This window comes from Neopelma chrysocephalum, unplaced genomic scaffold, assembly GCF_003984885.1.
Source record: "Neopelma chrysocephalum unplaced genomic scaffold, ASM398488v2 Primary Assembly neopelma1_26b, whole genome shotgun sequence".
Taxonomy (NCBI): Eukaryota; Metazoa; Chordata; class Aves; order Passeriformes; family Pipridae; genus Neopelma; species Neopelma chrysocephalum.
Window position 1 is genome coordinate 3,740,215 of NW_020897696.1, and position 27,653 is coordinate 3,767,867.

A 27,653-nucleotide genomic window follows, 5' to 3' on the forward strand; every position below is an offset into this window, starting at 1 on the left:
CACACACTGCCTTTAGGCTCCCCTGGGCTATAAAAGGCAGGTGGCGCATTCATGTTCTGAAAAGACAGCTTCAAAAATGACCTCACAAAGGTCTTCAAGAGATATTTTTGTCCTAGTCAATCAGCCAGACAACGAATTTACTTCTGCTTAGGAAAGGTGGATGTTTATAAGCCAGCTATGAGTGGGAAAGGGCAAATGTTAAAAGTATTTTTAATATACTTCCATTTCCTGTGAGCTAAATAGTTCTATGCACAGCACAATGTGCTGTGAGGAAATACTGTAAGTGCCCAAGCTCCATGTATCAGGCTGTACAGGGACCAAGTACACAAGCATTGGTCCTACACAAATCCCTGAACTGGATTAGCAACTGTAATAATTCTGCTGGCTATCTCGCACCTTGCACAAAGCAAGGGTCTAGTGGAGGGCCACAAAGATGACTAAGGGAGTGGAGTATCTCTCTTATGAAGAGAGAGACTGCAGGAGCTGGGCCCGTTTAGTCTGGAGAAAACATGATGAGGGGATCTCATCAATGCATAAAAGTATCTCAAAGAGGATGGTGTCAGACTCCATTCGGTGATGCCCAGTGACAGGACAAGGAGCAATGGCCATAAATTAAAACACAAGAAGCTCCACCTCAGCATGAGGAAGAACTTCTTTACATTGAGGGTGACAGAGCACTGGAACAGGGGGGTCATGAAGTCTCCCTCTGTGGACACATTCCAAACCCACCTGGACACATTCCCCTGTCGCTTGCTCCAGGTGACTCTGCCTTGGCAGGGGTTTGGACTAGATGACCTTCAGAGGTCCCTTCCAAGTAACAATTCTGTAATTCTGTAATTTGTTATGCTTCAAATATACACACCAAGCACCTTTTTCAAGGCTGCGGTACTTGGTGGGTTTTTTTTTAAAGCCAAGGTGGGGAGTAATTATGGAGGTGTACAGCTGGTAGAGAAGCATGCAGGTGAATTACCTAGTGCTCACTGGTACCTGGTACCTGCTGTTACCAGGAAAGTCTGTAAAGGCAGATCTGTTTCTTCCAAGATTCCTGCTGGGCAATATATGAACAAGCACAACACAAACACTTTCTTTGCCTGTAATAAAGAATTCATACCCACACAAAATTGACTAGCTTGTTGTGGTGTGACAGAAAGACAAAGAGGGTGTCTGTCAAATAGCATATCACTTGAAAATCTGCATCCTACTTATGAATGTCTTCAGAAAGTTGTAGATTATGCAACTTGAGAATCAAAAGTATATACTGACTTTTATATTATATGTTCCTTGAAAGTTTAATAATAGCAGTTTTTCTATAATAAACCCACATATGAATAAGCAAGGCTTTTCAGTCAAATAGATTAGTTGGTTATGCACATTAACACAAGTAAAAGCAAAGAGACAGCTTGCAATAAATCATTTCTCTTTCCTCTCTACTTCTTTAGTCATCCAATTCCACCTATGCATTCTAAGAAAGGCTAGTACTAACACCCACAGTCTTTATTTGAATGTTATCTGTAGAAAACATGTTTGGGAAGAGTTTGTGCGTGCGTGTACTCAAATATATAAACATATACAGACACACATAAATAAACACATATTTACATAGTTTTTATATATTGTCTGCTGGTTTACAACTGTCAGAGGAATAAAACCCAATAATTTTGTTCTAAATTTACCTTAGCAGAACCATTATTGAAAAAAAGATAAGATTTTGGCTGTTTTGTCTAGAATCTGCTCTCTTTCTCTATTGGTTAAAGAAAAGAGAACTTTATGAAAGTCATTAGCTGAGAACCTAGTCCTTTACGTTGACTTGCTACATCCTGAATGTATCATGAACGCACTACGAAACCATTGAGTAAAATATGATACTCTGCCTTTTTCATTCACCTCATCTCCACCCTTGTAGATCATACTCTACACTTGTACATACAGTAGTGCCCACAGACCATGAAATCTGTCCAAGGGATGATCTAAACTCTTATGAATGGAACTATAAAATAAAGACCATATGGAATTATTCTGCACTACCCCAAGGAACAGCAGAATCATCCTTTAGTCTTTGTTTCACATGGAAAAAAATTGCTTTAATTACCACCACCAACTTGTTGACCAAAAGAAGCTAAGAAAACAACCTTCTCCAAAAAGAGAAACCTCGAGGTGGCAGATCAAGGGAGGTGATTCTGCCACTCTACTCTGCTCTAGTGAGATCCCACCTGGAGTGTTGCATCCAGCTTTGGGTTCCCCAGCACAGGAAGGACACAGACCTGTTGGAGGGAGTCCAGAGAAGGGCCACCAAGATGATTAGAGGGAAGGAGCTCCTCTCCTATAAGAAAAAGCTAAGAGAATTGGGATTGTTCAGCCTGGAGCAGAGAAGGTTTTGGAGTGACCTAATTTCAGCTTTCCAGTAACTGAAGGGAGCCTAAAAGATAGGTAGAGAGAGACTTTTTACAAGCATTGTAGTAACACGACAAGGAGGAAGAGATTCAAATTAAAAGAGGGTGGGTTTAGATTAGATATTAGGAAGAATTTGTTTTCTGTGAGAGTGGTGAGGCACTGGAACAGGTTGTCCAGAGAAGCTGTGGATACCCCATCCCTGGAAGTGTTCTAGGCGAGGTTGGGTTGGGCTTTGAGTAACCTGCTCTAGTGGAAGGTGTACCTGCCCACAGCAGGCAGAGGTTGGAACTGGATGATCTTTAAGGTCCCTTCCAACTCAACCATTCTGAGGTTTTATGTCTCCTACTTCTTACCCAGCTCAAATTCTTCTCAAATCAATAATAATATTCCAGCAATCCAAAATGCAGAAATAAAGAACTTACTAGCAAAGGCACTGCCAAATGCTAATATGTCTTACCAGCTTCCAGACTGGAGTTGGCTTGCAACTACCAGGGAGTGTGCTGCCAAAGATAACACACCAAATATGGGTAGCCATATATGGGTCAACAAATACACTGCTATCCATTGCTCTTCATAGGATGGCCAAGCTACAGGTATGTTAATAATGCAAAAGAGCCTTTTGAATTTGCATTAATATATTGCATAAATAAACTAAGCACCAACAGAAGCATGGTATTTTCTCTACACATTCAATCCAGGGCTTATTCTTATCACTTTACTGTCACTTGTCCTCCCAAGAAGAATATTTAACATTCAGGTGGGGACCCAAGTAGCGTTTTGTAGCCAAAACTCAAAGAAAAAAAATTAGAAAAGGAAAATTTAGGCTCAGTTAGGAGGGAAGGGGGGAAAGCAGAATATGAACGCTCTATCAACAGTTTTAATTCCAAAGTTTTGGCGACTTTTTTCCCATGCACTGCTTCCCCTTGTGCTGACTCAGAAGGATGTTTGGATTATTATACTCTTTTTGACACTGAAGTAGTTTAAGTAGTTCTATTCTCACAGTCATACTGAGATATTTTTGGCACTTGGGACATTGCGCTGTTCCCATTCAGTTCCATGTATGCGAAGGGAAATGAAAAACACATATTGAGGTGGGGGAGAGACAATGAAAAAAAAAAGAATTATTCCTCTTTGTACACCGTGGCTTGAATCAAAGAAATATCCTCATTGGAAAGATCCGAAGAATCCCCTCAGTGGTTCAGGTTTGGGTACCAAGGAGTTCACCATACCCTCAAGTTCTGTGTACTCAGAACATTTACTCTCCTGTTGACAGCCCTCTTACCTCATCTCCATTCCAAGCTCATCTCTTCTGCCAGTGAGCAAACATGTTTTTGATTCGTACATTGATCCAAGCAATCAGCACGTGCACACACTCTCCAATGCTCCTTGACCCCAACACCCACACACACAAAATGCTTAACAACGCTCTCGTTCACGGGTTTGACACAGATCGCAAGCACTGCCCCGTGTGAAGCATCTACTTGTAACTTTAAGAGCTCCAGTAGCACTTACTGATGTTGAAACTGCAGAGTGCAGCTCAACTCTTGCTAACCAAACTTAAGCCAAGTCACTCTTGCTCTATTTATAATGCAGGCACAGCAAATCAGTCTGAGGAATCTTAATTAAATTTAAATAAATGTTGATTGGTGTAAAACATAGTGTGCATTTGGCCAGTGCATCACCTAGTGTAAAAAGCCCCAAGCAATAATGTTTTAATGCATCATACCTCTGAGATTTGAAGTCTCAGAATAAACGAAACCAAGTTTGCTTAAAAAATGCATATCAAACCACTTCATACTTTCTTCCTACCAATGTACTCAACTATTGGTGTTATGTTCATAGAGTCTACATAAATAGTCTCCTAATCACTTGATAAATTGCTTAATAAAGAAATAACTTCCATAGTTGTCACTTAGTTACGTAATCAGCAAGTATTTGCTATCCATCAAACAGCAGTAGCAAATTCAACTGCAAAACACCAGACTGTGGGAATGGGGGAGCAGGGAAAAGATAAGAGAAGAAATTAAATTAATATTGTTAGTATTTCATGTCACCTGTGCAGACAGTATTTTGATATTGATGGAGTCAATTTTATTCCTGCTGCCCAAAAGAGGTAGCAATCCTCTGCTACAAGTTTATAATACTCTCAGCTCCTCTTCTCAGATACCAGAAGATCTAAGTAGATCAGAACCTTAAACTGATCTCACCAAATGACAAAAGAAATTTTTAAAAAAAGAAACCACCCCCAAAAAGCTCCCAAATAAACCATTTTCCTATTGCTTTGGACATTTTGAGAATCAAACTATTGCTAGATCAGGCCTAATATCCACTGCTTGCTATGCATCTTTCCATCATCATTATTTTGGGAGACATGGATTTAAATCCTCCCCATTCAAAATATTTTTGGTTGTTATTTCCCCACAGATTTTCACAAAGATGATTAAAAAAAAATAAAAAAAAGTAATTTCAACCACATCCAGATATGGACCCCAGATGCAGAAAGGTATGAAGTGGGAGAAATGACTGAAAGCCATAATGAAAGAAGCAACTCTGACTCAAATCTCAAATTTTGGCTGTATTTTGGCTATGATATTCAATACTACTGCTGAGGGTGAAACTGAGATTCTAACTAGAACTTATTGCAAAATTTTCTGGTGTGCGTGAGGTACTAGAGCCAATTTCTTTTGACCTTCACTTAGGACTTTTCTATCGGTGAATAGGACATCCATTCTACCCACATTGCAGAGTGCTACCTTCACATGAAAATAAAAACAAGAAGCAAAATTCACAATCCTCTAGCTTTATGCACCTACCCCTGAACAACTTTTTGAAAGCTATGTTGTCAACAGAAAGACAAAGTTCCTCTGGGAACTAAATTACATATCAAGGTCACTGATATTTTTATTGCCCACTGCCTTCACAGGACTTGCTCATTTCTTTGTGGTTAAGCCCACAGGTCAGAGCAGGAGTAGAGATTGTGTTCACTAGTAACAACAGGACAAGAACTATCACTCTAAAAGAAGATGGTTCAGCTAAACTTCATTTTGTGTTTTCAAACTACTGATACATAAATAGAGGATTCTGGCTAAAAACCTTGACAGTTTAAACCAGCCTTTAAGTCATTTTGTTTAAGAACACAGTTACATATCTCACATATTTTCAGTGGGATTCTAAAAGCCAGGAAAGATCTGACACTTAGACTAGCAATCTGAATGCTTAAAGTAACATTAAGCATTGCAGACCACAGTATTAATATGCTGCAGTAAAGCTGAATATTTACAGCATGCCTAGATACATCTCTTAAGTCAACTTGAGTTCAAAGTTAAGATGTCTTCTTTAGAGATTACAGAATAAAAACAAGAAAGGAAGGATGGGGAGAGAAGATAGAAGAGAGAGGTCTGCAGCAGTTACAGGCAAAATTAAGCTGTGGCTAGTCCAAGCCACTAAATGGCACTTGCCACTTTGTGAACAAGAAACCTGTCAGGGAGAAGGCACAGCAACAGCATAGTAAGCAAACTACCTTTACTGTTCTAGAAAGGGCACACAGTTGGCTAATTTGAGTAGATTGTCTACTGATACACACTGTTTCTTCTTCAAGACTTCAGTGGCTTCTGGTAAACATTAGTACTTCTTTTCCTTTAAAAGTCTTAATCTTCAAAGAATTTTATGCCAGATCTTCTATACCTGCCCTCTTCAGTTCCTGTACCAGCCCTTCTTCCATTTCCAGTCTGGAAAGTAACATAACATTGAAACACTACAAAAGGGTTGCTTTGGGTGCCGCAAAATAAAATCATAAGGACAATGAGAACCACCAATGAACGTGCACCAAATTTTATCTGATAGCAACATAAATGCACAAGTAAAGCATTATTTGTGTGTCTGCATGTCTGGCTGGCTGGACAGACAGGTAAGACTAGATCTACCCTGTGAGAATATTGGATGAACAAATATTTATTGAGAATTACTCAGCTGTGATACAGAAGGGGATTCATGGCATGGTGCATCTGGACTCTGCTCATTTTTTATGAGATAATTGCACCAAGGACTACCTCAAACACGGCATGACTGAAGGATTTGCCTTTTAAATTTAAGAACATGGAACGGACAGGAATTAAATCCGTCATGCCTCTGTGTAGCACACAATGGAGAAAGAATATAAATAAACAGGCAACCAGAATGGTGCTATAAGAACGGGATTAATCCAAGTGTGATTAATTCAGTGTCAGATTAAAATTGATAGTGCCAGCTGTATTGGACCCATTCTGCCACATTATTCTCGCCTGTCATTGTCGGTTTTTTTTTTTTGTCCATCTTCTTTCCATCTCCTTGGTGGATAAACCTGCTGGAGAGTTAATTGTCACATACATGGATTTAATCACATTGTCCACAGTGTTTGGGGGCCTTGCCTTCAGCGATCCATGACTAATTGTTGTGGTAATTTTTCAATCATTAACAGCACCGCATATGCTGCGGACAAATCCCACGACACCCACTAAAGCCCCGGCGGCAAGCGGCGCACACGCCTCCATCAAAGCCCCGTCCCCCGTCCCCCGCCCTCCTTGCCCATCAGCCGGCTGCATCCCGCCCTCGGGGACGAGCTCGGGAGCTGGTACTGCTGCCTTTAAGGAAGCAGCGCTGCCAAAAGGGTAGGGGGGAGGGGGGAGGGCGAGGGAGGAAATTAGGAGTCCATCTGGGACGGCTGGCGGGGCTCTCGCTCTCCGTCCGGCGCCCCCAGCTGCCGCCCCGCTTCCCCCAAAGTCGCCGCGGGTGCGCCGGTGGGACGGGACCGGCCCCGGGGGAGCCCTGCGGCGGATGGAGGCATCGCTCTAATCACCTCGTCAACTCTGCCGAACCCATTCGTCTTCACCGACTCCGGTAACTACATGCGTTTCATAAGGCACAAAAAGGCGAGCCAAAAGCTTCAAAGGCAAGTGACAACCAGAAACTAACAAATCGCTGCACCAGCAGCCCTGCAGCAGCAGGATCAGTGCCACGGCGCTTTGGAGGCAGCCGTGAGGATTATACAAAAGTGCCACTGCCTGTCCAAGCTACGTGAACCAAGTGACCCCAGCTCAGCTGGCAAAGAGCTCGTCTGGGGAATGAGGGGCCGGCATTCCCAGTCACCTTCTGACTTCTTGTTCCCGGAGCAATTTATTCACGGACTGAAGTGTACGACACCCTCCAATGGTGTACGCCTGGGTCCTTGCAAAAACAGTATTGGGTTTGCAGCTTTGAATGGACCGATTGGATAATGTCATGTTCTCACCCTCCCTCACCACCCCTTTTCCTAACATATTAACATATTAAGCTGGTTTATGCGCCTGGGATGTCACACATAGATGATGCATATCAGCATCCTCAAAGAAGGCTTGAATGGGGGAAGGAAAAAAACAGATGAGATTCTGCAGCATCTCTGCCTTGAAGAGACCACTTTAAAACAACGTGGAATTTCAGCAAATCATCCAGGTGGCTTTAGAAAATGCTGATAGATCATTTAATTATTGAAAGCTTTGGTAGCAGCAATAGTGACTATCAAAATGTAAATGCAGGCAAAGAAGAAAAAAAAAAGAAAGAAAAAAAACAACCAAAAAACCCAAGAACTAAGAGCAAAAACAAGGCAGGATTAAACAAAAGCAGGAGCCCCCCTGGTCTCTCTGAGTGGGGGAGGGAGAATCGCCAGCTACTCAGGGGAGTAAACAGCATCCTAGACTTAGCTTCTGATTCAAGCCATAAGGAAGCAAAGGGAGGGAAAATCCTGTCCTTCCCGCAAGTTTCTGACAGTCACACCACCAGCACTCTTATGCAACCATTACATAAGTTGCGACAGGACCAGCGCCTTCCCCGCTCCCTGCCCAGGCACAAGGCAAGCAGGGCGTCCGCCGCCTCCCCAGACACTGCATGGGCAGGTGACACTCTCCTCTGCTCGCCCCTGGACTGCAGATGCAGTGTGATACACGCATACATAATAATCCTTTGCACTTTTCATTATTTTTGACATCTTTCTCCCACCATCAATGAGTTGCTTTCTGCGAGAGCTGGGAAACACTTAGTAGCACACAACTGAAATAATATTTCTTGCCTTTTTTTCCCCCCCTCCCTATCCCAGAAAATACTGTCCTCTCAAAGCCAAAAGAATGGGTGACAGCAAGTAAATAGTTTCATAATTGATTTCTGCACGTAGCAGTGTCCTTGCTATTACCATGCTGCATTGAATCGGTGTCATGGACAGAAGAACCTCATGAAGTTTATGGAACTGCCTATAGCCCACCACAGATGACAAAAGATCCCAGCAATGGCAGATGGCATGTGAATCACTGCAAAGGCAATTAGCAGCTAGCTACCGGATTTTGACGTGCTGGGGAGGACAGAGGGGGTTTTCTCTGCTCTGAGCAGTTCTCACCAGAGGGGATGGAAATAGGCATTAGTCTCACTTTGCCCCCACAGAGTCTTTGCAACCAGTGTTGCTGGCTTTGAGGCTGCTGTATTGGCAGGTACCTATAAGCACCCAGTGCAGAAAGATTTGCAGCAATAATAAAAATGCTGCCTTTTTACCTTGATGAGCTTAAGTCACAGCTGCTGCAAGCAGAGAGTGTTTTAAGCAGACTAAAAAAACAAACAAACAACAAACAAACAAAAAAACAAAAAAAAGAAAAAAAACACTTATGCAGCAAAGGATCACAGCTGCCAAGACAAGTGCTGTGAAAACATTACAGTGCTGTAAGCAGTGATTGAAAATGCATCAAAAACATCAAATTCTTCTAAACAACAATGACAAATAGATTCTGGAACTGTTCAAGTTGGATACCTCTCAAAATGAGTTTGTACGGTAGACAACAGTTCTAAATTTTGATCAGAGAGCTAAAGCAGAACCCTTCAGCATGAGCCTTGTCAGCATATATCTTTATCTTCAAGGCAGTAAAAAGAATAATATAAAAATGTACTAGTAAAATAATGCCTAGCAAAGGTCTCCTCTGTGTGGCTGCAGTGCAGACCTTGGATCACACTGGTAAAGCAGGGACATTATTCTGAGCAGTCTGATGGACAGCACTGTGACCAGTAATACTCAGAAGGCTACTACCTTATTTAGGAAGCCCAAGGTGACAACTTGCATTAGTTTTTCTTACACTTTTTAGTTTGTTTGCTCATTACTTGCCAGGTCAGTGCTAGTTTTTGTGAGCTCTGCAGTGGGGATTCTTTTGTACTCTTTATTTGCTCAGTGCATGTTCAAGAACAGCAATCCCTTTTGGGGGGCTCCTTGCACTGATTAATAGCATTAACTACAAAACCTCACAGCCTCACAGCACAGGTGCTCTGCCTCTGGAAGCACAGCATCTAGTAACTCTTTTTGCTGGAGGAAAAGCCCTACCAGCTATCATCCATGCCTGTACTAAGCAAGATTGTCCACTTAAGAAGGGCAGCATACCACCTTGTATTTTTCTATCCCAAACTCAGCATGCTGGTAGGTATTCAGAAGAGGCCAGATGATGCTACCTTTCAGAGAGACAAGATGCTGTCAATAAGCCTTGCTTCCATATCAGACAGCTCTTCCTATGACCTGCTTGGTTTTGCATTTCCCAGGAGCCAGAGGCTGTGTCTCTCTCCAAAGTCTACGCTTCCAACGTTGCGCCAGGCCTATGGCACACCATTTTGGCACCTGCTTACAAGCAAGCCACCATTGCCATCCATGACATGGGTTGCCTAGTCTTCACTAAAATCCAAGGCTGGGCCACTCTAGTTCTACCAGTTGGAGGTTTACTGACTAGACTTGCTGACTTCTCAAGCTACTTTGCACTTGCTGACTGACTTCCATCAGTAGGTATGACAGCATTTTGCAACTCCTAATCAAGACTGAAACAACAGTGAAAAGTCAATAAGTTATTATCTCCATTTCATACACAAGCAAATTGAAGACAACTTTGAATGCAACAGAGATGTTAAGTTCAAGCAAATGCTATTGAATAGTTTTAATATTGATATCATTCCTTCCATGCAGTTAACTATGCAAGTTTTGTGCAGAAGACAAACACCAAATCAAATAAACCAATTTTTAGCAGTAAGCATGCCTGTACTCTAATCTTACTCAGTGCAGAAAAAGTGCTACATACTTTATGTACATGACTACTGATCACCAGGACAGAGACTAATACCATATCCCTATATGAAATTGCATACCATTCTGCAGATGGCACCAAGACTACAAATATATTTAGAATGTTTGAGAATTGATTTGAAAAGCTAGTAATTTTATCATATATAGGAATCTCCTACAACAGGATCAGATCTAAGGATCTGGCTGTTTTGGCATTTTGCCAGCTACAGAGACCAGAAGCTGTAATTATGCAATAATGTGACTACAGGTGATTTTTCAGCAGCTATAACCCAAGCAAGTCAGTGATCATCTTGACATGCAAGGACCGATAACCCCATGTCAATTTTAATTCTTGCCTTGTTTGACAGCATCTAATCATATTAACTATAATGTAACATGCAGAATTTGAGTACCACTGAATTCCAGATAAATTGTTAACATGCAATTTTGGGGGGTTTTCCAAACCTTTTCTAATACATCAGTCCAAGTGCACCAAGCCAATCACATGTTACAAGAAAGGAAAACAACCCTTGCAAAAATAAAATTTGTGGATATTAAAAAAAGTCTTATGAATCTCAGGGAGTTCTCATGTAACACTGGAACATACTTTACTCAAAATTTCTATTAATTCCTCCACCTCAGAGCTTCTCAGGTAAAAAGAAAAACAAAAGAAAAGCCCAGCACTAGCAAACATTCTGAGCCAGAGATCAATGTTTAGAATTAATTAAAATGTTCAGAAAAGGACACTTTAATGAAAAAGCAGAGAAAAAGAAACCCATGACGTGAAGAGTTACCTTCCCAGTGGAAGGTGACAAGGTAGCAGTACTGTTGCCCTTACTGATGGCAAACAACCTAGAGGGCCAGTCTCTCTCTGTGTGGATGGTAAGGTGACATGGGACAACTCACTACATTGAGTTGTGTCACACTTTCCTCCTCTGTAAAACGTGTCTAATAATATAGCTTTTATAAAAACTATTAAGGCATGTTGTGGAAAATTGCTACATAGCAGCACCATTTTTATTGTTATCCAAGAGAGGGCATCTAAGCAGGACAACACAGATTGGCCACATTTCTATCACCAAGAACAGCCGAAGTCAGTGTTCCTCTCCATTATGTTTTCTTCACATGCCTTAAAAAGCAAATAAAACCCCAACAAAACAAACCAACCACCACCAAAAAAACCAGTGAGTTCATCAAAGAAAGGTTTCAAATGGATGCATTTCAGCAGCTGAAGAAGACACACCGCTAGCGTATCTATATATTAATACTTTCTCAAAGCTATGATACCTACAGGTGTTCCAAGTCTGGATTGGTACCAAAGCATCATGTTGTAAATGTATTTGCATGATGACCAACAGTAAGTGAAGAGTTTTCAGTAAGGTAGGACTCCTCTGCAGGGAGATTGAAGTCTAATAAGGCTAAGGGAGAGTGGAAGAGAAATGCAAGGTCTTGGGAAAACATACCTCCTTCAAGCCATCAGACTTTACAGCTTTAGCTTAAGGTTTTTCAGTTGACACGTCCTCAAAAGAACAAAACCAAACCCCTCTAAGTTTCATTCAGAAAAAAACACCCAAACAAAAATAAATTTAAAAAAATACTGTGATTCCTTAGACCTTTTCTCTGTTCCAGTTACAGCTGCTACCATGTCTTAAACTGCAGCTATCAAGAAACAGCATCTTTTTTATTCCCTCTTTTCACCAGTCCTCATACTGATTCCTAATACAGCATTTTATTCTAATCCCACCCTTAGCCTCACAATGTCTCCTCATCATGCTTTTCATCTCTCCCAGAGGAAGGCTTCAGCTGCCATTTCACACCTCTGCAGACATGGCAAGCATGTCTGTACACCAGATTATCCAAACTAAAAGTGTCATTTTACAAGAACGGGCTGGGAGTTGAGCAAGAAAATCAAAGTCAATGGACCAGGTTGCAGGCCATCACCAGAGGCCTTCAATCACCTGTCAAAAACCCTTCCTGTTCAAGGCATAAGCCCAGAACCAGGAGTAAAGCAATGCCTGGGACAAATCCTAGCCCTCCAAATTCAGTGTCTTGTACAAGACTTCCACAGGTAACGGAGAAGAGAGCTGATGAGCTCATGCAGGCATCTCCCCTGCTGTCTTCCTTGACACAGTTTCGTCAGCTGTGGTTTGAAAATCATCTTGGAGTTGTCCTTTAGCCGCCAGCATACTTGCTGCAATTACTCTCTTCTGCTACAAAGCCTTTTGGGTGTCTCCAGGGAGCCTGGGAGGGCCCTTCCAGCTCTGTATTGCACAGATGTGTAGAACACATAAAAGAAATTACGGATTCAGTGTCCCTTAGTTCACCTTCCTTAAATTCCACCTGTGAATTGTACCTTCACAGAGCTTTTCCCTGACTTAAGGTGTATGCATTTTTCTTTAAGCCCCATGAGAACAGAGATAATGAAAGGGAGATGGGAGTAAAGCAGCAAAAAGGTCATTGTAGGGGAACTCTAGCTTTTCAAATTCGAGACTTTCAAGGAAAGAGTTGCTGATTTTCTGTTCCTGCAGAGTATCATAAGGCAGCAAGAAGGTCACTGTAGGGGAACAGTAGCTTTTTCAAAATTGAGCCTTTCAAGGAAAGAATTAATGATTTTCTCTTACTGCTGAGTATCACACCTGCAGGTGTCATGGAAAGAAGACAAGAAGCTGTCAGTGAAGGAAGTGCTTTTTTTTTATGATTGCAACTGTGTTTCTACCTCTAAGAATTATTTTATTAATTTAGTCTACAAAACCAATGCCATCATGATCTCAAGCTCTGGGCACTCTTGTTGCAAGTGGCTGCTGTACCTTCTCTTCCTCTGACAAACCCAACGGTCAATATAACGAAGAACACCGGAAGGGGAGAGGTCTCTGATGGTTATTGATTCATGAAGAAGAGGCAAAAATGTGAGGTCATTCTTTGTCCAACATCAGAACACCAACACAGGTCTATAAGAAATGACTGGTTGCACTACTTCTGGAACTGCTCCTAAACTTGGTGAAAGATGACCTGAATTTCCACCTATCTTATCTTCTAATTGCACTCTCCCTTGTTTTTAAATACCAATTGCTTAAAAGTATCTGGTAGAAACTCCAGGGCAACACCAGAGTTTATGAAAGGTGTGTAATGTAGCAATAATTAAAAAAACCCCAAAAACAACAAGTCACAAGCCATGTGTATGTAAACGTTGTGTCCACTGATGATCTTGCACACTCCTCTACTCTTCCTCTCCTGTTTTTAAGACTTAATGCTTCTGTGACAGCCACACAAAGATGACAAATAGAGAACTACTGATGGGACACCACAAAAATCACTCTATTTTCTATTCACTGACTTACAGTCATATCATATTGACTGCTTCTTTCTCTCCACCCCAGGATATACAAGAAATGATCTTTCTACTATGATCCTTTTGTACTGACTAACTGTACAGAAACAGCACAAATTACACTTCTTTTGAGCTAGAAACCAGTCCACTCAGCATCACATGCTACCAGAAGAGCAGCTTGTTCCTAGTCCCACTAGGACAGCAGCTCATAGGGTCACTTTTAAGAAACTCAGATACTCACCCGTGCATCGCTCTCATCACCCGGTTTGTACTGTAAAACCACGCACATGCCACAGAACAACTTAGAAAATCTACAGAGGATAATACAACAATTTTCTAATGTTTGCTTACAGTTCCTCCAATCAGCCATATGCAGAACATTGGCAGTCTGCTCAACTTCACTAGTGATCTGTGAAAGCTGAGAGCAAGGTAGGCACAGTAACTTTCGTTTAAACTACTGTACAGTTAAGTGAATCTTCAGACAGCTTAAGTGAGCTCTAGCTGTCTGTTCTGGAGTGGCTCTAGTAAATTCTCATTGTCTTTGTTCCTATTGCTCATGCACCTGTGATGTGCAAGACCTGCAATCAGTTGAGTTATTAAATCTTCTCTGAACTTTAGGCTGTGAGGAACTAAACAAATAAATAAATAACCACAAGAGAGGCTCAGGAAAATCTTGCAAGCAGAGCACCCTAGAGAAAATAAACTCTCATGTGTAAGGTGAGCTGCCACCTCTTACTAAATAAATAAAAACAGCAGCAGCTATTTTATAAGTGTAAATACAGTTAGAATACAGTTTTCCTTTCTAGGATCACCAGCTTTTATTCAGTAAGACTAGAAACCAATTTAGCACTTGTAAAAGTGACTAATTCTGCTCCTGTCTTGATTGTGATACGATGGGTTCTAATAGAGTAGCAGAGATATCATGGCAATTGTAGCTTCTGCTGTGAGCCACACAGTAGTACTATATTAATAATATATTTCTCCAAGATGAAAAAAAGGAGTCCAAGTCAGGAGTTTATCTTTGACTGTCACTTTTGAAACATGCTAGGCAAGTCTGAATTAATATGAGAAAAGGATTCTCCTCAGTGTACTTTTTCTTTTGGAATAATTCATTACCTAAATACTTTTCAACCAGTACAGTCAAAGTCCTAGCTGGAGTCTCTTGACTTAAGTAGATCCTACTAACTTTTCGTCTGTTACAATCCCCACTGCTATTTTATGTCAATCACTGTTCTAAAAGGAACTCAGTAAATCCACTTTAGTTTGTTTTTTTTTTTCAGCAGAAAAAGCTCTGAATTACCGTGCCAGTGACAATCTTTGTCATTAGCATAAAGAAGACTGGTACATTTGAATGAGCAATTCAAACTTCAGGGCTGCAAAACATATTTTTTGCTACTTTTTCATGTGTCCCCACAATTTTAAGATAAATAGGAAATAAAAGTTATTGCAGAGTGAGGAGTTCAACGGCTCTAAATCTGTATTCACCAGCTAATGGGCTTTTTATTCATTTGGGGGGGGGGGTTTACCTATTTTTTTCTTGATAAAGCCAACATTTTGACCCAGGGAATATAGAACTTGCCTAGATGTTCAAATATTCAACTAAAGTTTTTAAATAATCCCAATGTCCTCAAAAGCAAGGAAATAAACAAGTACTTTCCCCCCTCCACTCTCCATTTGGCCAAAAAGAAAATAGGCATAAGATGACTTCCTCAATTACTTCTTAAATTCCATTTGTTGTTACATATGAAAGTTTCCTGGGACTCTGCCACAGTACTTAGGATCAAACTTATTATTGATGCTCACTGCAAAGTCATCAGAATACATAATTTATAGCATCCATTCTGTTCAGGAAAAAGGAGACATTGCTTTAATACCTATTAGTAATCTGTCACTGTTATTTACATGGGGAAAAGTGTTAATAAAGGCTGGCATTTTTCCCTGATTCATTTCAGGTATAGCAGCAAATCCTGCACAAAACTACCTGGTACATTGCCTGGAATGGGCTGTCTCCTCTCCATAGCTGTGCTGCAGTTGCCTCCCAGCAGCATGGAGGTGCCAAACCTGATCTAGGTTCCTTCCTTCCTTCTGGAAAAATGTTTATCCTTCACAGCATTATCACCTCCTTCTGAACACCTTTTTATTCATGTGTTGTAGGTTTTATCCTCTCTACTTCCTGTCGACAGTGCCTGTTTATGAATGCTAAACAGGAAAAGTAAATCTGGGTATCTGAAGATCAAGCCCAAGCAAAACTGAAAGTAAGTTACTCTTCGTAATACAAGCCAAAATGGCACCAGCAGGGCTGAGCTATATACTTTTACAAAACTAGAATTTATAACAACATGAAAGGTTATTCTGTTAGCAGGCAGTAATTGACAGAGAAGTGATGGCCCAGCTCTGGCTCTTGAGCTGTTCTGTGTTTGCCTACATGCAATTCAAACAACAGTCTCCAGCCAAGGCTCCCTTGCGTGGTCAGCAATGGATCAGTATGCACTGGCATACGGACAGCTGAGCAATCCAGTCTTCTCAGTCTTCAGCTGAAATGAGCCATGAGAGGCTGGTGCCACTGGCTCAGCCTGGGCTGCTGCCACAATCACGCTGTCAATACCAGAAAACTGCCGCTCTCCCTCAGCTATGCAACATGCTCAGGTTTTCCCTTCACCACGCCTTGCCCTCTAAAGACACATGCCTCATGACTCATCTGGACACACTCTGATAAATGTCATGGAGTTTGGGAGGCTGGCCACCCATACGCTACCACTGGTTTGTTATTTTCTTAATACAATGGCAGAGCAGAGAGGGGGAAGAGCTGCTTGTTCAGCCTCCAATAGGAGACCTGTGTTCACCCATTCCTCTCACCAACTACGAATCCCAAAGACAAGAAATGAGGCACAACAAAAACACCCTAACCAAGACCTCCCCCTCCAGAAATGAGAAATCAAGTTTGTATTTGCGACCTAGTGAAAAGAAAACACTTCCCAAAATGCTTATTCTAATCTCAGATGAACTGAAACTGTCTCAGCTGATCTCTGTGTAGCAGAGTCAGGAACAGTTAGAGTCCTGCCTGTAAAATCTCTTATCCAGCCTCAGTTGGGTAGTCCTGATAAATGTCCTGGGAACAGCAAAAATGAATATTGCAATGCAACAAAAATACCCACAGGGTATCCTAGCCTGATGAGGAATTATATTAGGCTCATTGAACCAACTCCTGGCTGATTAAAAACATTCAGCATTCACCACATAACAGTGTAGTAATTCAATAGTATTATTTAGCTGTATTTTCATTTGCATAAATAAAGCCAAGGGAAACACCTTCCCTGTGCTATAAATTGTTGCTCTTCAAGGTTTTTGAAGAGCACTTTCTTTTACTTGGGAGCTGCTTAATAAACTACATTCATCATTATTTAGCCTTCTCTTGTGTGTGGTGCTCTAGTCCTCCTGCTGGATCCCAAGGAGACAAATCATAGTGAATTACTAAACCTTTAATTTACTTTTGATTAAAAAAACTTAAGGGAAGGAGAAGCAATACATACACATGGGCAAACTGCTTCAAAGAAACTTTGGAATATGCAACTTTTTTTCTTTTCTAGATTCCGAATGGACTAAAATCAGCCTCATATATGCTAGGGGGAGCTTTCATTCACTCAATGGAAAGATGTACCAGTCAGTCAAATAACCACTCTCATTGGTTTCAAGGTTTGTGTTAGACTGAGTTAACCCTTTTCCACATACATTTTTATGCGGGAGAAAATGATGCATGAAGACAAGGAACTTATATACCAACAAAAAATGTAGTCTTGCACCATGAAAGGGAAATTACCCTCTAAATCTACTGACATTACTGCTCTTAACACTAAGCTGGAAAAATCATATGGAGCCACAAACTCAAATGGCCATCCAAGTTCTATAATAACTACTTACTTCCAAGATTCAATCCTTTACTTGTTCTCCTGCAAGATACCCTTGTAAATAAATAACTCATTCACCAGAAATAGGTATAACAGAATTGTCATTGAATGCAATACTGTATTTGTTCAATATATACAAACACTACAGACTGGAAGCAAACTTATATTAATTCTTTTGAAAAACCCCAACTTTAACACAGATAATGAATCTGTCAAAGGTAATAAAATCAGAGAAAGCAACATTTCAAAAATTTTATAGGTTCCTCCTGGATGAAAAACTTGATGAAAAAACAGTTTTAAAAACAGATCTGTAAATGAAATAGAAGACAACAGGCAAATTATCTTGATAAGAAAAAGGGAAGGGCAAAGGAAAAGTTTAACTTTATAACACAACACACGAGACCTGGTGGTGGTGGTGTAGCCATAGGTAACAGAAAAAGAGAATCAAATAACAAATGAAACAGTGCACCCTTTGATTGATGGGAGTATCACCACTGTATAACTCATTTCTGTGTTTTGGCTTACTTATCAAGGCAAGACTAAGACTTCATCACAGTCACTTCAAAAGAAACCAAAATAAAATCAAACCCAAAAGGCAATCTCCATCCAAATGCAGGAAATAAACTCTCTCCAATTTCTTCTTTGAGTGGGTAGAAAGAAGTTAGAAGAAATAGCTTTTCTATATAAGAGTCATTCCAATTTTAAAATACATGCTCCTTAGAAACTTGAACCTCCAAAGTCCTAAGAGTCCAGATTTAATCCTGCCAAAATTTAAATCACAAACTATAGCCCAGCTCTTGTGTACATATGTAGCAGTCCTGTATCTATTCCCTTTGCAGTACTGGGATGCCTAGCAAATCAGCACTTAGATTTGCAATCATGAAGAAGGGCGGCACTAATTGTTAGTCTAAGAAAGTGGCTGATATTTCTGCTGTCTCCTGCTATGGATGATTCCTTTACAGTCAAGAGATGTGGTAGTCAACCAAGAACAGCTAATTACCCCTCCACACCCCTTAATTTACAAGCTAAGAACAGCTAATTGCCGCTCCACACCCCTCAACTTAGGGGACTGGGCCTTAACTCTTTTGCATAAGTGTTTTGCTGATAGCCACCCAGGTGACTACAACCATAGCTCCTCTCCTTCAGACACACTGAAGCACCACAGATTTTTAGTGAAAATCAGGTTATCTGCCATATTACTTATTCACTTTTAAACTGAGCAGCATTGTCTTGGGTAAACACATCTCTGGATGTGCCATGGACATACATCTGTTGGTATCTGTATGAAATGCTGCAGAACACAGATAAAAATTCAATCACATCTTTTTATAAAAGCCCACAACTCCACACCAGCTCCATGTCTGACTAAGCAAAGAAAAATTTCAGTGGCTGCCAGCTCAACAGAAGGTCTCTCAACTTAGCCAGATGTGGCAATCAGTTTTTCTGATTTACACTGTGTGTGTGTGTAGAAAACCACACAACAAAACTAAAACAAGCCAAATATGTCTCACTCTGTACTTAATTGGTCATTGATTTGTTTTATTTGTCTCACTCTGTATTTGTTTTTATACATAAACACACATATGCATTTATGTGCAAATGTAAATCACTAGGATGGATAGAGACAAAGGTGACCCAGGAGCTCAGCTATAAAGCCTGCATTCAACTCCGGTTTCTTCAACAGGCTTCTTCTGAGATCCTTGGGAAGTCAGTAAAACAGAGATGCTTCCTAATTTTCCTTTAATTTTGTTTCACCTGAGACATTGTATCTTTGTGAGATACTCCCTTAACCTTCAGGTACCTGGCTAAACTAGAAGACTCTGCTCCCCCTGCAGCCAGACATAGAAAGAGGTTGCCCAGAAGATGGATCTACAAAGCCCCCTACATTCAAAACACAGACTTTCTCTCTCTCTTGAGTATATAAGGACTGTAGGAAAGCTAACTTTAACGAAGGCAGCTAAACTCTTTGTCTGCAGTGTGCATGTGCATGTGTGCATGCGTGTCAGCTTCCTGTGCACTTCAGTTCCAGCCCATAAATGAGGAATGATGACACTTCCCTAGCTCATAATGATCTCAGAAAAATAAGCACAGGAAAGGTTGGGAGATTCAAGGTACTTTGGTAGTGTGGTTGCACAGAAGACACACAGTGACCTAAAGTGACCCCTGAGAGGTTTGGGATGGGGAGCTGTGAAGCTTACACAGCAGAGCTAAATCGCTTTGAAGGTTCGTGTGGGAAGAAGGAGCCCATCCAACAGCTTTACCTCATGTTCTCCGGAGGCCCCAGGTGCCCAATACACCAATACCTCTGTAACTTTAATTTCACCTTGAAGAGTTTGAGGAATATATTTTAAATGCATTATATTTACCCTTATACACTATATCCATATAGACACACACAGCGTTAACTATTTCAAGGTCCCCGCAGAGAGCTGTTAGCAGAGACAGAACATGGGCCGGCATACTACTGAAGCCACATGCACCATCTGCTCAAACATTTTAATGTAATTTACCAGGCAAGAGCTGAGCAGGAAAAAAAAAATAGATGAAAGATATTAACTTTCCCCTTCTCCAAAACACCCCCTGCTGCTTGATATATGAACCTAACTCACCTATAACTAATATTTGATTTAAGAACATATTCATAAATTTAAAAAAAAAAAAAGTTCTGTGCCTGCAAAGTAACATTGACATAATTTTTCAGTTAACTACTAACCTGCTGCCCATGGAGAAATATCCGAATTCATAACCCTTTTGCCAAAACCAAGAAGGAGTGGACAAGTTAAGAACTTAAAAGTTGTTACTCCCCTCAGGCAGCAAGTGATGTCCTTCAATAAATGAGTAAAGAAATCAGACAGCAATTTTGATGATCTTCAATAAATCAGTAAAGAAAGATTTATTTACTGCAGCATTGAAGCCAAACAAGTTCTACATGTTAAGACTTTTATTTGGCTGAAGGTGGCAGCCCTGGGCCAAGCACTATTTAAATTTTGGAAATAAGTCCTGCACCTGATATGTTAAAGGGGATTCCAAAGACTTATACTTCAAGAATCAGATTTCATGACAAATAAGCTTCAACCTTTTAAAACAAAAGCAGTGATTTTCAGAAGTTATGACAAACTCCTTTTGTTGTGTTCAACAGTATTCATGAAGACGTTTAGACAAGGTTAGCAACTTTTTCTTCATCAGAAGTACTCAAAAAATTAACAAGAGACTAGGAAAACTGTCTTTGCTATAAATTCAGGATATTACACATAATTGGGAAACCAGAACTACCCAGCAACTTTTAAAACTGTAACTGTGTGTAAGCTGTTGACAAGCAGCTCTCTCCACAGCCTCACTGAAAGCCCAGTGCCTGCTCATTTCCTTGCTAATGCCATGCCATCTCCTACCATTCAAGCTGGAAAGCTGACATTTCTTCTTCCAAACACCTACACCATTCCCTACTCCTTTCAAACTGAAAAGCAAAAATTTTAAATGCATTATATTTATAAAATAATTTTTTTTTAAGACTGTAAATATCAGTGTTGCTTTCTGATGTGGAAGGTAGAAAAATCTACATACAGCAGGAAAGTTTTACCAATTCCTCTTACTGGTAGCCTAAATACAGCAATCTTCATAATTCAGAATTTTAGGAAATGAGACCTCAATCTGAGCTGCCACCCAGAGCTGAATGGCTGGCTGTGTGCCAGGATGCTTCAACCACCAGCCCGTGATCAAAAACAATCATCTACAGCAGTCATCATACCAAAAGCTCCTCTCTCTTTCAACTCAAGGTTCATTAAAGGTCAACAAGGAAAATTAATATTAAGAATTAACAGAAAAGGAAAAAAGAAGCCTAAAGAAGATGCAGGTAGGAGTGATCATGACTATCAGAACATATGGATAGGCTCCCACATAGGGAGGGACTGTCTGACCAGCACCCTTTGGCTTTGAAAGAAGTCAGTGACAACTAAAATCTAAACAAATACTGAGTGGCTTAAACAAGGTAAAAGGAAACATATTCACTGACTCTTCTCGCATGAGAGAAGAGCTCTAACTGTAACTCTAAGCTGCTAGTCAGAACAAAACCAAAGTAATTCCTCATGCAAGTTATGCAATTTCTTGCTACAAGACACTGCATAGAGTAAAGATTTACTGGGATTCGAAAAACATTTTGACAAAGAAATGAAAGAATATTCCACAATGACTATTGAAAACAAACATATCATTTTCAGCTCAGGAAACAGGCAGCTGAAGGAGCATATCAGGGAAGGATCAGCATAACCATGCCTGTTTTACTCATCTTTAGGCTTGGAACATCATCGTGATAGAGGGATGCCCTGGACGTTGGATGGATCTGGTGTGCCACCCTTACATTATTTTATGCTATACTTCAGGAGTTAAAAACATCACGAGAAGTTTTACCAAAAAGTTAAGGAATTTCTTTTTTTTGTTTTGTTTAGTTTGGTTGGTTGTGGGTTTTTCGCGGGGGAAGGAGTGATTATTTGCACTTTGGTTTGGTTTGGTTTTAAATGATCTGGTTTTTAGTCTCATGGTTTTGAGGTAAACTTTAGTTCAATTTTCTTGCTTCCGTCCCCAGCTACCATATTCCACAATGCTGAGCACTGAGAACATTGCCATTGATTTTCATCAGCAAAGGATCACACCCTAACTGCTTTCAATTTCACAGTTACTGAGCAACACTATGTGATCACAGCCTCTGAATAAGCAACATCCTGTATTCAAAGGTTTGAACCTCAGAACTCCATATAGACTTGGAACTTCAGCACCTATCGATGAACATCAGCTTTGCAAATCTTGGATAACAAACTCTTGAAGTACAGAAATAAATACCTTGGGTGCTGTTAATTGAAATTAGCTCTACTGAACCACAAAATTTCCTTGTATCCTCATCATGGTCCTAAAACTGAGAGTACTTCCTACAATACCACAAACTTTCTGTATTTTTACCAGTATTAACGAGAATAAAAATAACTTTTCCTATATCAAAATTTATACATAGCACTCCTATTAAAATTATGTATTCAGGTATAGTTAAGGACAAAAAACAAAGCACACAAAAATGGGAAGTTAAACAGTGCAATAAGCTAGATTTTATACTTAGTGAAAATTGATTATCAAAATTATCTTCTGTGTTCACTTTATACCAAATACTTACTCTAGTTTAGCACCATCAGACTTAGGGGAACATGTAACATCATTCCTGACAAGTCAGTGCATCTTTGCAGTAGTTCATATTTTTTCTACAATTATATAAAAACACTGTCATAAGGTATATGTTTTTCTTTTAAAATAGCAACTTTCACTGTTAAAAAATAGTAAATAACACCATATTCTCAATTTTATTTGTTGTAGGAGGCTTTCCTGAATGCAAACAACTGTTAAAAAACAATCAATAAGTGGATTGGCTTTAATGGAAATGGTACTTGCAGCCTTTAGTATTTGCTCATCCACACACCAAGACAACAGAAACCTTGTTTGCTGTTAACATGGAAAATCTGAATGGTCCAGAAGACTGGATCATTCCCACTGCCCAGTGAATGACAAGAATGAGGCTGGTTGTACCTCCCTTGGCAAATCTTGATCTGCGTTAACATTTTAATGATGTGAAATTTCAAGGGTGAGAAAGTGCTATTGAAGTCCCCACACAATAAAGTTACCAAAAAAAACTGCTGTAGAAACCACTTGTGTTTCGTGTACGTCCATTCACATACGCACACACAAATGTAAACAGTCATTGTTTTGAGGCCACAGCTTAGCTCTTCTTTCATCTATTTAAAGAACCTAAACTTAAGAATTGAGCAACATAAAAGCTTTTCAAGAAGAAAGCCTGGACACTGGTCCGTTACATCTGATGGAAATAATATTACACAGCAGTCTTTCACTTCTAAGGCTCATTAGAAGCTGTATATTATATTTACCACACCATGAAGATAATAACCTGAGAAAGAACATTAGCATAAATCATTAATTCATTGGAGAGAAACTCTGGAAGAGGATATCTTTTTAAAAGGAAAATGATCACATTAAAATACATGCAAACTTTGAGGAAAACCACCTGTGCCAAGTAACTGGTGCCAAAATTAAGTAATTCCTAGTTATCCTACTTGGATTTCAACAGGAAGAATTTAGACCATATGAAAATACAACAATAGTTTCACAAACCAATGGCAAAAAATTCAACTGAGTTTTAACTTGGCTATCTGAAAGCATACTTGCTTTCAAATCATATTCCAAAAGTCTTCTGTTCATAATAAATAGTACTGGAAGACACTGAATGACAAAGGTCTGAACACATGCAGTCTGTCCTATGCTAACGAAGAATTACCTATTCTCAGCAAATGAAAAAGCAAGCACGCAAAATTTTCCATTTAGACATTAAAAAATCCACCAATTTCTCCTCTCCTTCTTCCATACTTATAAATTTTAGAAAGTAAAACTGTCAGGTGAAATTTCTGTGTAATAATTTCAATTAAAATAAATGATGTGCTCTTAATGCAGTTTGCAACTTCATAAATAACTAAATCAAGGAGAAGGGAAACAAAACAAAGGCAAAAATCTACCTATCATTTACCCAGTGACCAAATAGCAATATGAAAAATAGCACATTCCTCTTTCTATACTTTAGAGACACAGGAGCACTTTGATATTCCAAATAACAGGCAATGTTATTTGCTAATGATACTTTAAAATCACAACTATGAATGAACTTGACACCTCCTGGAAAAGAAAAAAAAACCTCACACCCTAATTTGCAGGTTCCCTTTTAAAGCTGACATCTGTCTGTCTCCCTACTGCACAAAATAAAAGGCAAGCTTTCTGTTTGCAGGCTCCAGATCACTTGCTCAGTTGTTACTCTCAAATCACAGCATGCAAGGGCTGCATTCCACCAGAGGAAAGGTGCTCACCAGGGTAGAAGGGGATATTTCAGACTGTGAAGCTGATTGCTCTGGAAATGTTTGCTAACAGAGATGTCAATGAAGGAAAGGAGTTTCAGTACCTGAGTTAACAAGCTGTTGCTCCATGACCCCGCAGCCCAGGACCTCCATCCATTCTCCTTGGAAGTTGATCTCCATCTCAAAGGAAGGGTGAGTAAATGGAAAGTAGCAATCTACCCATCTGACTTGTAGTCCTGTAGCAGTGTTTAAATAAATAAATAAATATTAAAGGGTGTATGCTTAAAAGGCCATCCCTCCAACCATCTGAAAACTTGCCCTTCAACTAATGACATCAATTACAGCAATCCAGAGAAAATAAATAGCAAACAAACTAATTTACAACAGTCATGCAAGGCGATAAATCTTAAAACCTGTGGAAAAAAATGACCATGTCTTTTCTAATATGAAAAATGCTTTGTGCAATTCAAGCACCCTTTGAAACCAAATCAATCATTTGTCAAACTCTAGCAACCACCCGGCATGGAACAAAAATGAGCCAAGATCATTGGAAAGTGAGTAATTCTGTTATTCTTTGCACCAAGAAATTATTAACTGCTTCTTACAGGAAAATGCTAGCTAAGTCTTTAATTTTTACTTAGTATTTCATGGATTGTCTAGGCAAGTAATTTTTTTTCATCAGAACCTAATTAAAATACAGAGCTGTTCTCTCTGTATAGGTTTAAATATGAAAGTTAAAAATAGATATTAATATACTCAAATAGAAATATATATGCACAGAGTTGTACATTATTAAGGTATGCAACACACACAGAGCATTCTGGACCCAGCTGCTAAGTGTAAGAGAAAAGCATCACTGGGTAACTCCCCATCCTCCTCCCCAGCTCAGCACCTCTGCAAATGCCACTGCGCAGAGTGAAGAAATTCCCGGCATTTCAGAGCAGAAGAGCCAGAAGAGGACAAGGTCTACACTGCTGCCAAAAGCAGAGTTGTTGTCAAGGCCCTCATTATATTTGATGAGCCTTAGTTCTTCTAATGATTTACAGAGGCTTTGTTTCACTAAATAATTTTTTCTAGCTATTAGGTGTCAGGAAAGAAGTCTCAGAAACATGAACTACAAAAACACAAAACAGAACTGAAGTGCAAAATCTGTAAGCTAATGCCTTAACCCCAAGCCCATCTTTCCTTCAGTTAAGCCAAATACAGCGTTAGGATCATTAAGAACCAAGCAAGTCCAGTTTTGAAAATAAGGGGCATAGCAAAAGTTGTTTGAGTGACAGTACCTGTTAACATTCCTGGTTTGATTTTCAGGCTTTTTTGGCGTCATTTCATAAAAGGAATGTAAAACATCAAATCACATGATTTATACTGAAAGTTTTTCAAATAAAAATATTTTACATAGCCTCAAGGATTAGATTTTCTTTGACTACTTCTGAAGCATCAAATGTGGCTACAGAAAATGAAACAATGAGCTACAACAAAAGTACATGCATGACCAAAATATAAAATACTGAATAGTTACAGGGAACTTTTCTAGGTGTTATGAACTTTCAAATTATGAGGGAGGTTTAAAAATAAATACACTGGTACTGCTAGGTTTTCTTTTCTTTCTTAAAAATTTACCTAAGTAAATTATATGAAAGATAAAAAAGCTTTTTGATATTTTTACATACAGAACTCCGAAAATTGGAAGTATTTGCAATCATACCATTCACCATTGTACTGTGATTTTAGCAATCATTTTATTGGGTTTTTTTTCCTGCATAACAATAAAAAAATACATAGATCAAAAGAGTTATGTGTATATAACAGTATGGTATGCAGAAAACATTTTTTTAATTTCCCGATCTTGGCATTTTTAATTCTAGGGCTGTACAACTCTGCATACACTGTAAAGCCATACACATATAAAATATTTAGCTTGCAAAATTTGGAACTGTAGGAAGGACACTGAATATTCAAGTAGTTTCGTGTTCAATAACAACATTCAGATAATGGTTTCTTTTTAATACTCTTATTACTTCAAAATGAAGATCTGGGAAAAAAAGGGATTTCTCAGCTGTTTGTTCTTAATTAAAATAAATTTTAAGAGATAAAAAAAGAATTTAAAGCTCTTTTATATTTTTGCATTTTAATGCTTATTAGTACTTAAGAGGCTTTTGTTTTAAGTGCAAATAAGCAAACAAACAAAAATCTGAATAAACCAAAACAAATTCACAATGAAGAAACAACTCTCACCTTCATTCTGTTCTCTAAATTAATAGTTAATCCCATATACCACAATAATTTTATTCATACAGTATCACGGCCAATTGGGAATACCTCTGTAGTTTATATTCGAGTGTTCTTTCAGACTTTTGGCTTTAGAAGACTTTACTGAAAAGCTGAGGATGCTCAGCCTTCAGCAAGATTAAGCCTTCTAACTGCATTTCTATAGACTGTCACAGAATAAATGGGTACATTTATTATTTAGATATGAAATATTGTCTTGGTGCTCAATATATTCCCAAGGAATAAAGGGCATTGCTCACACTCAGCAAATTAGACCGCTAAGGACTTAAGGATTATGAAGATTAGGCTTTCTGTAGTACTGTATAATTTACCTGATTAGGTCTAATTTATTTCTTCATATACAGCCTATGACATGCTGGCAAAAACTGATCTTTTTCAAGAAATTTTAGAAGGCCAAGAGATGCGTGACACAGAGTACAATGCTGAATCTAACCAGAGACTGACCACTAGATACAAACTCAGCAACTTCTCCAGTTCAAAGAAATTACTTGTGTTACCGGCGGACACCCGCTCGTTTCAGAGCCTAAAAGTGTTCATGGGAGTCCTTTCAGTAGGCAAATGTCCATTAGTAACTGTGGTGGGTTGACCCTGACTGGATGACAGGTGCCCACCAAAGCTACTCTGTCACTCCCCTCCTCAGCTGTACAGGGGAGAGAAAACACCATGAAAGGCTCCTGTGGGTTGAGATAAGGGCAGGGAGAGATCACTCACCGCTTAGTCACGGGCAAACCAGACTCAACTTGGGGAAATTA

The 27,653-nt window shown here is 39.6% G+C and overlaps 1 protein-coding gene across 5 annotated transcripts in view; it reads right to left on the bottom strand.

Moving 5' to 3' along the window:
- FARS2 (phenylalanyl-tRNA synthetase 2, mitochondrial) overlaps positions 1 to 27,653 on the bottom strand; it is a 240,071-nt gene that overhangs the window by 139,635 nt on the left and 72,783 nt on the right. For all 5 annotated transcript variants that reach the window (XM_027676252.1, XM_027676251.1, XM_027676254.1 and 2 more), the window contains one exon: positions 24,714 to 24,845. In XM_027676252.1, coding sequence (XP_027532053.1) covers positions 24,714 to 24,845 — 132 coding nt within the window. The remainder of the gene's footprint in view (positions 1 to 24,713; positions 24,846 to 27,653) is intronic.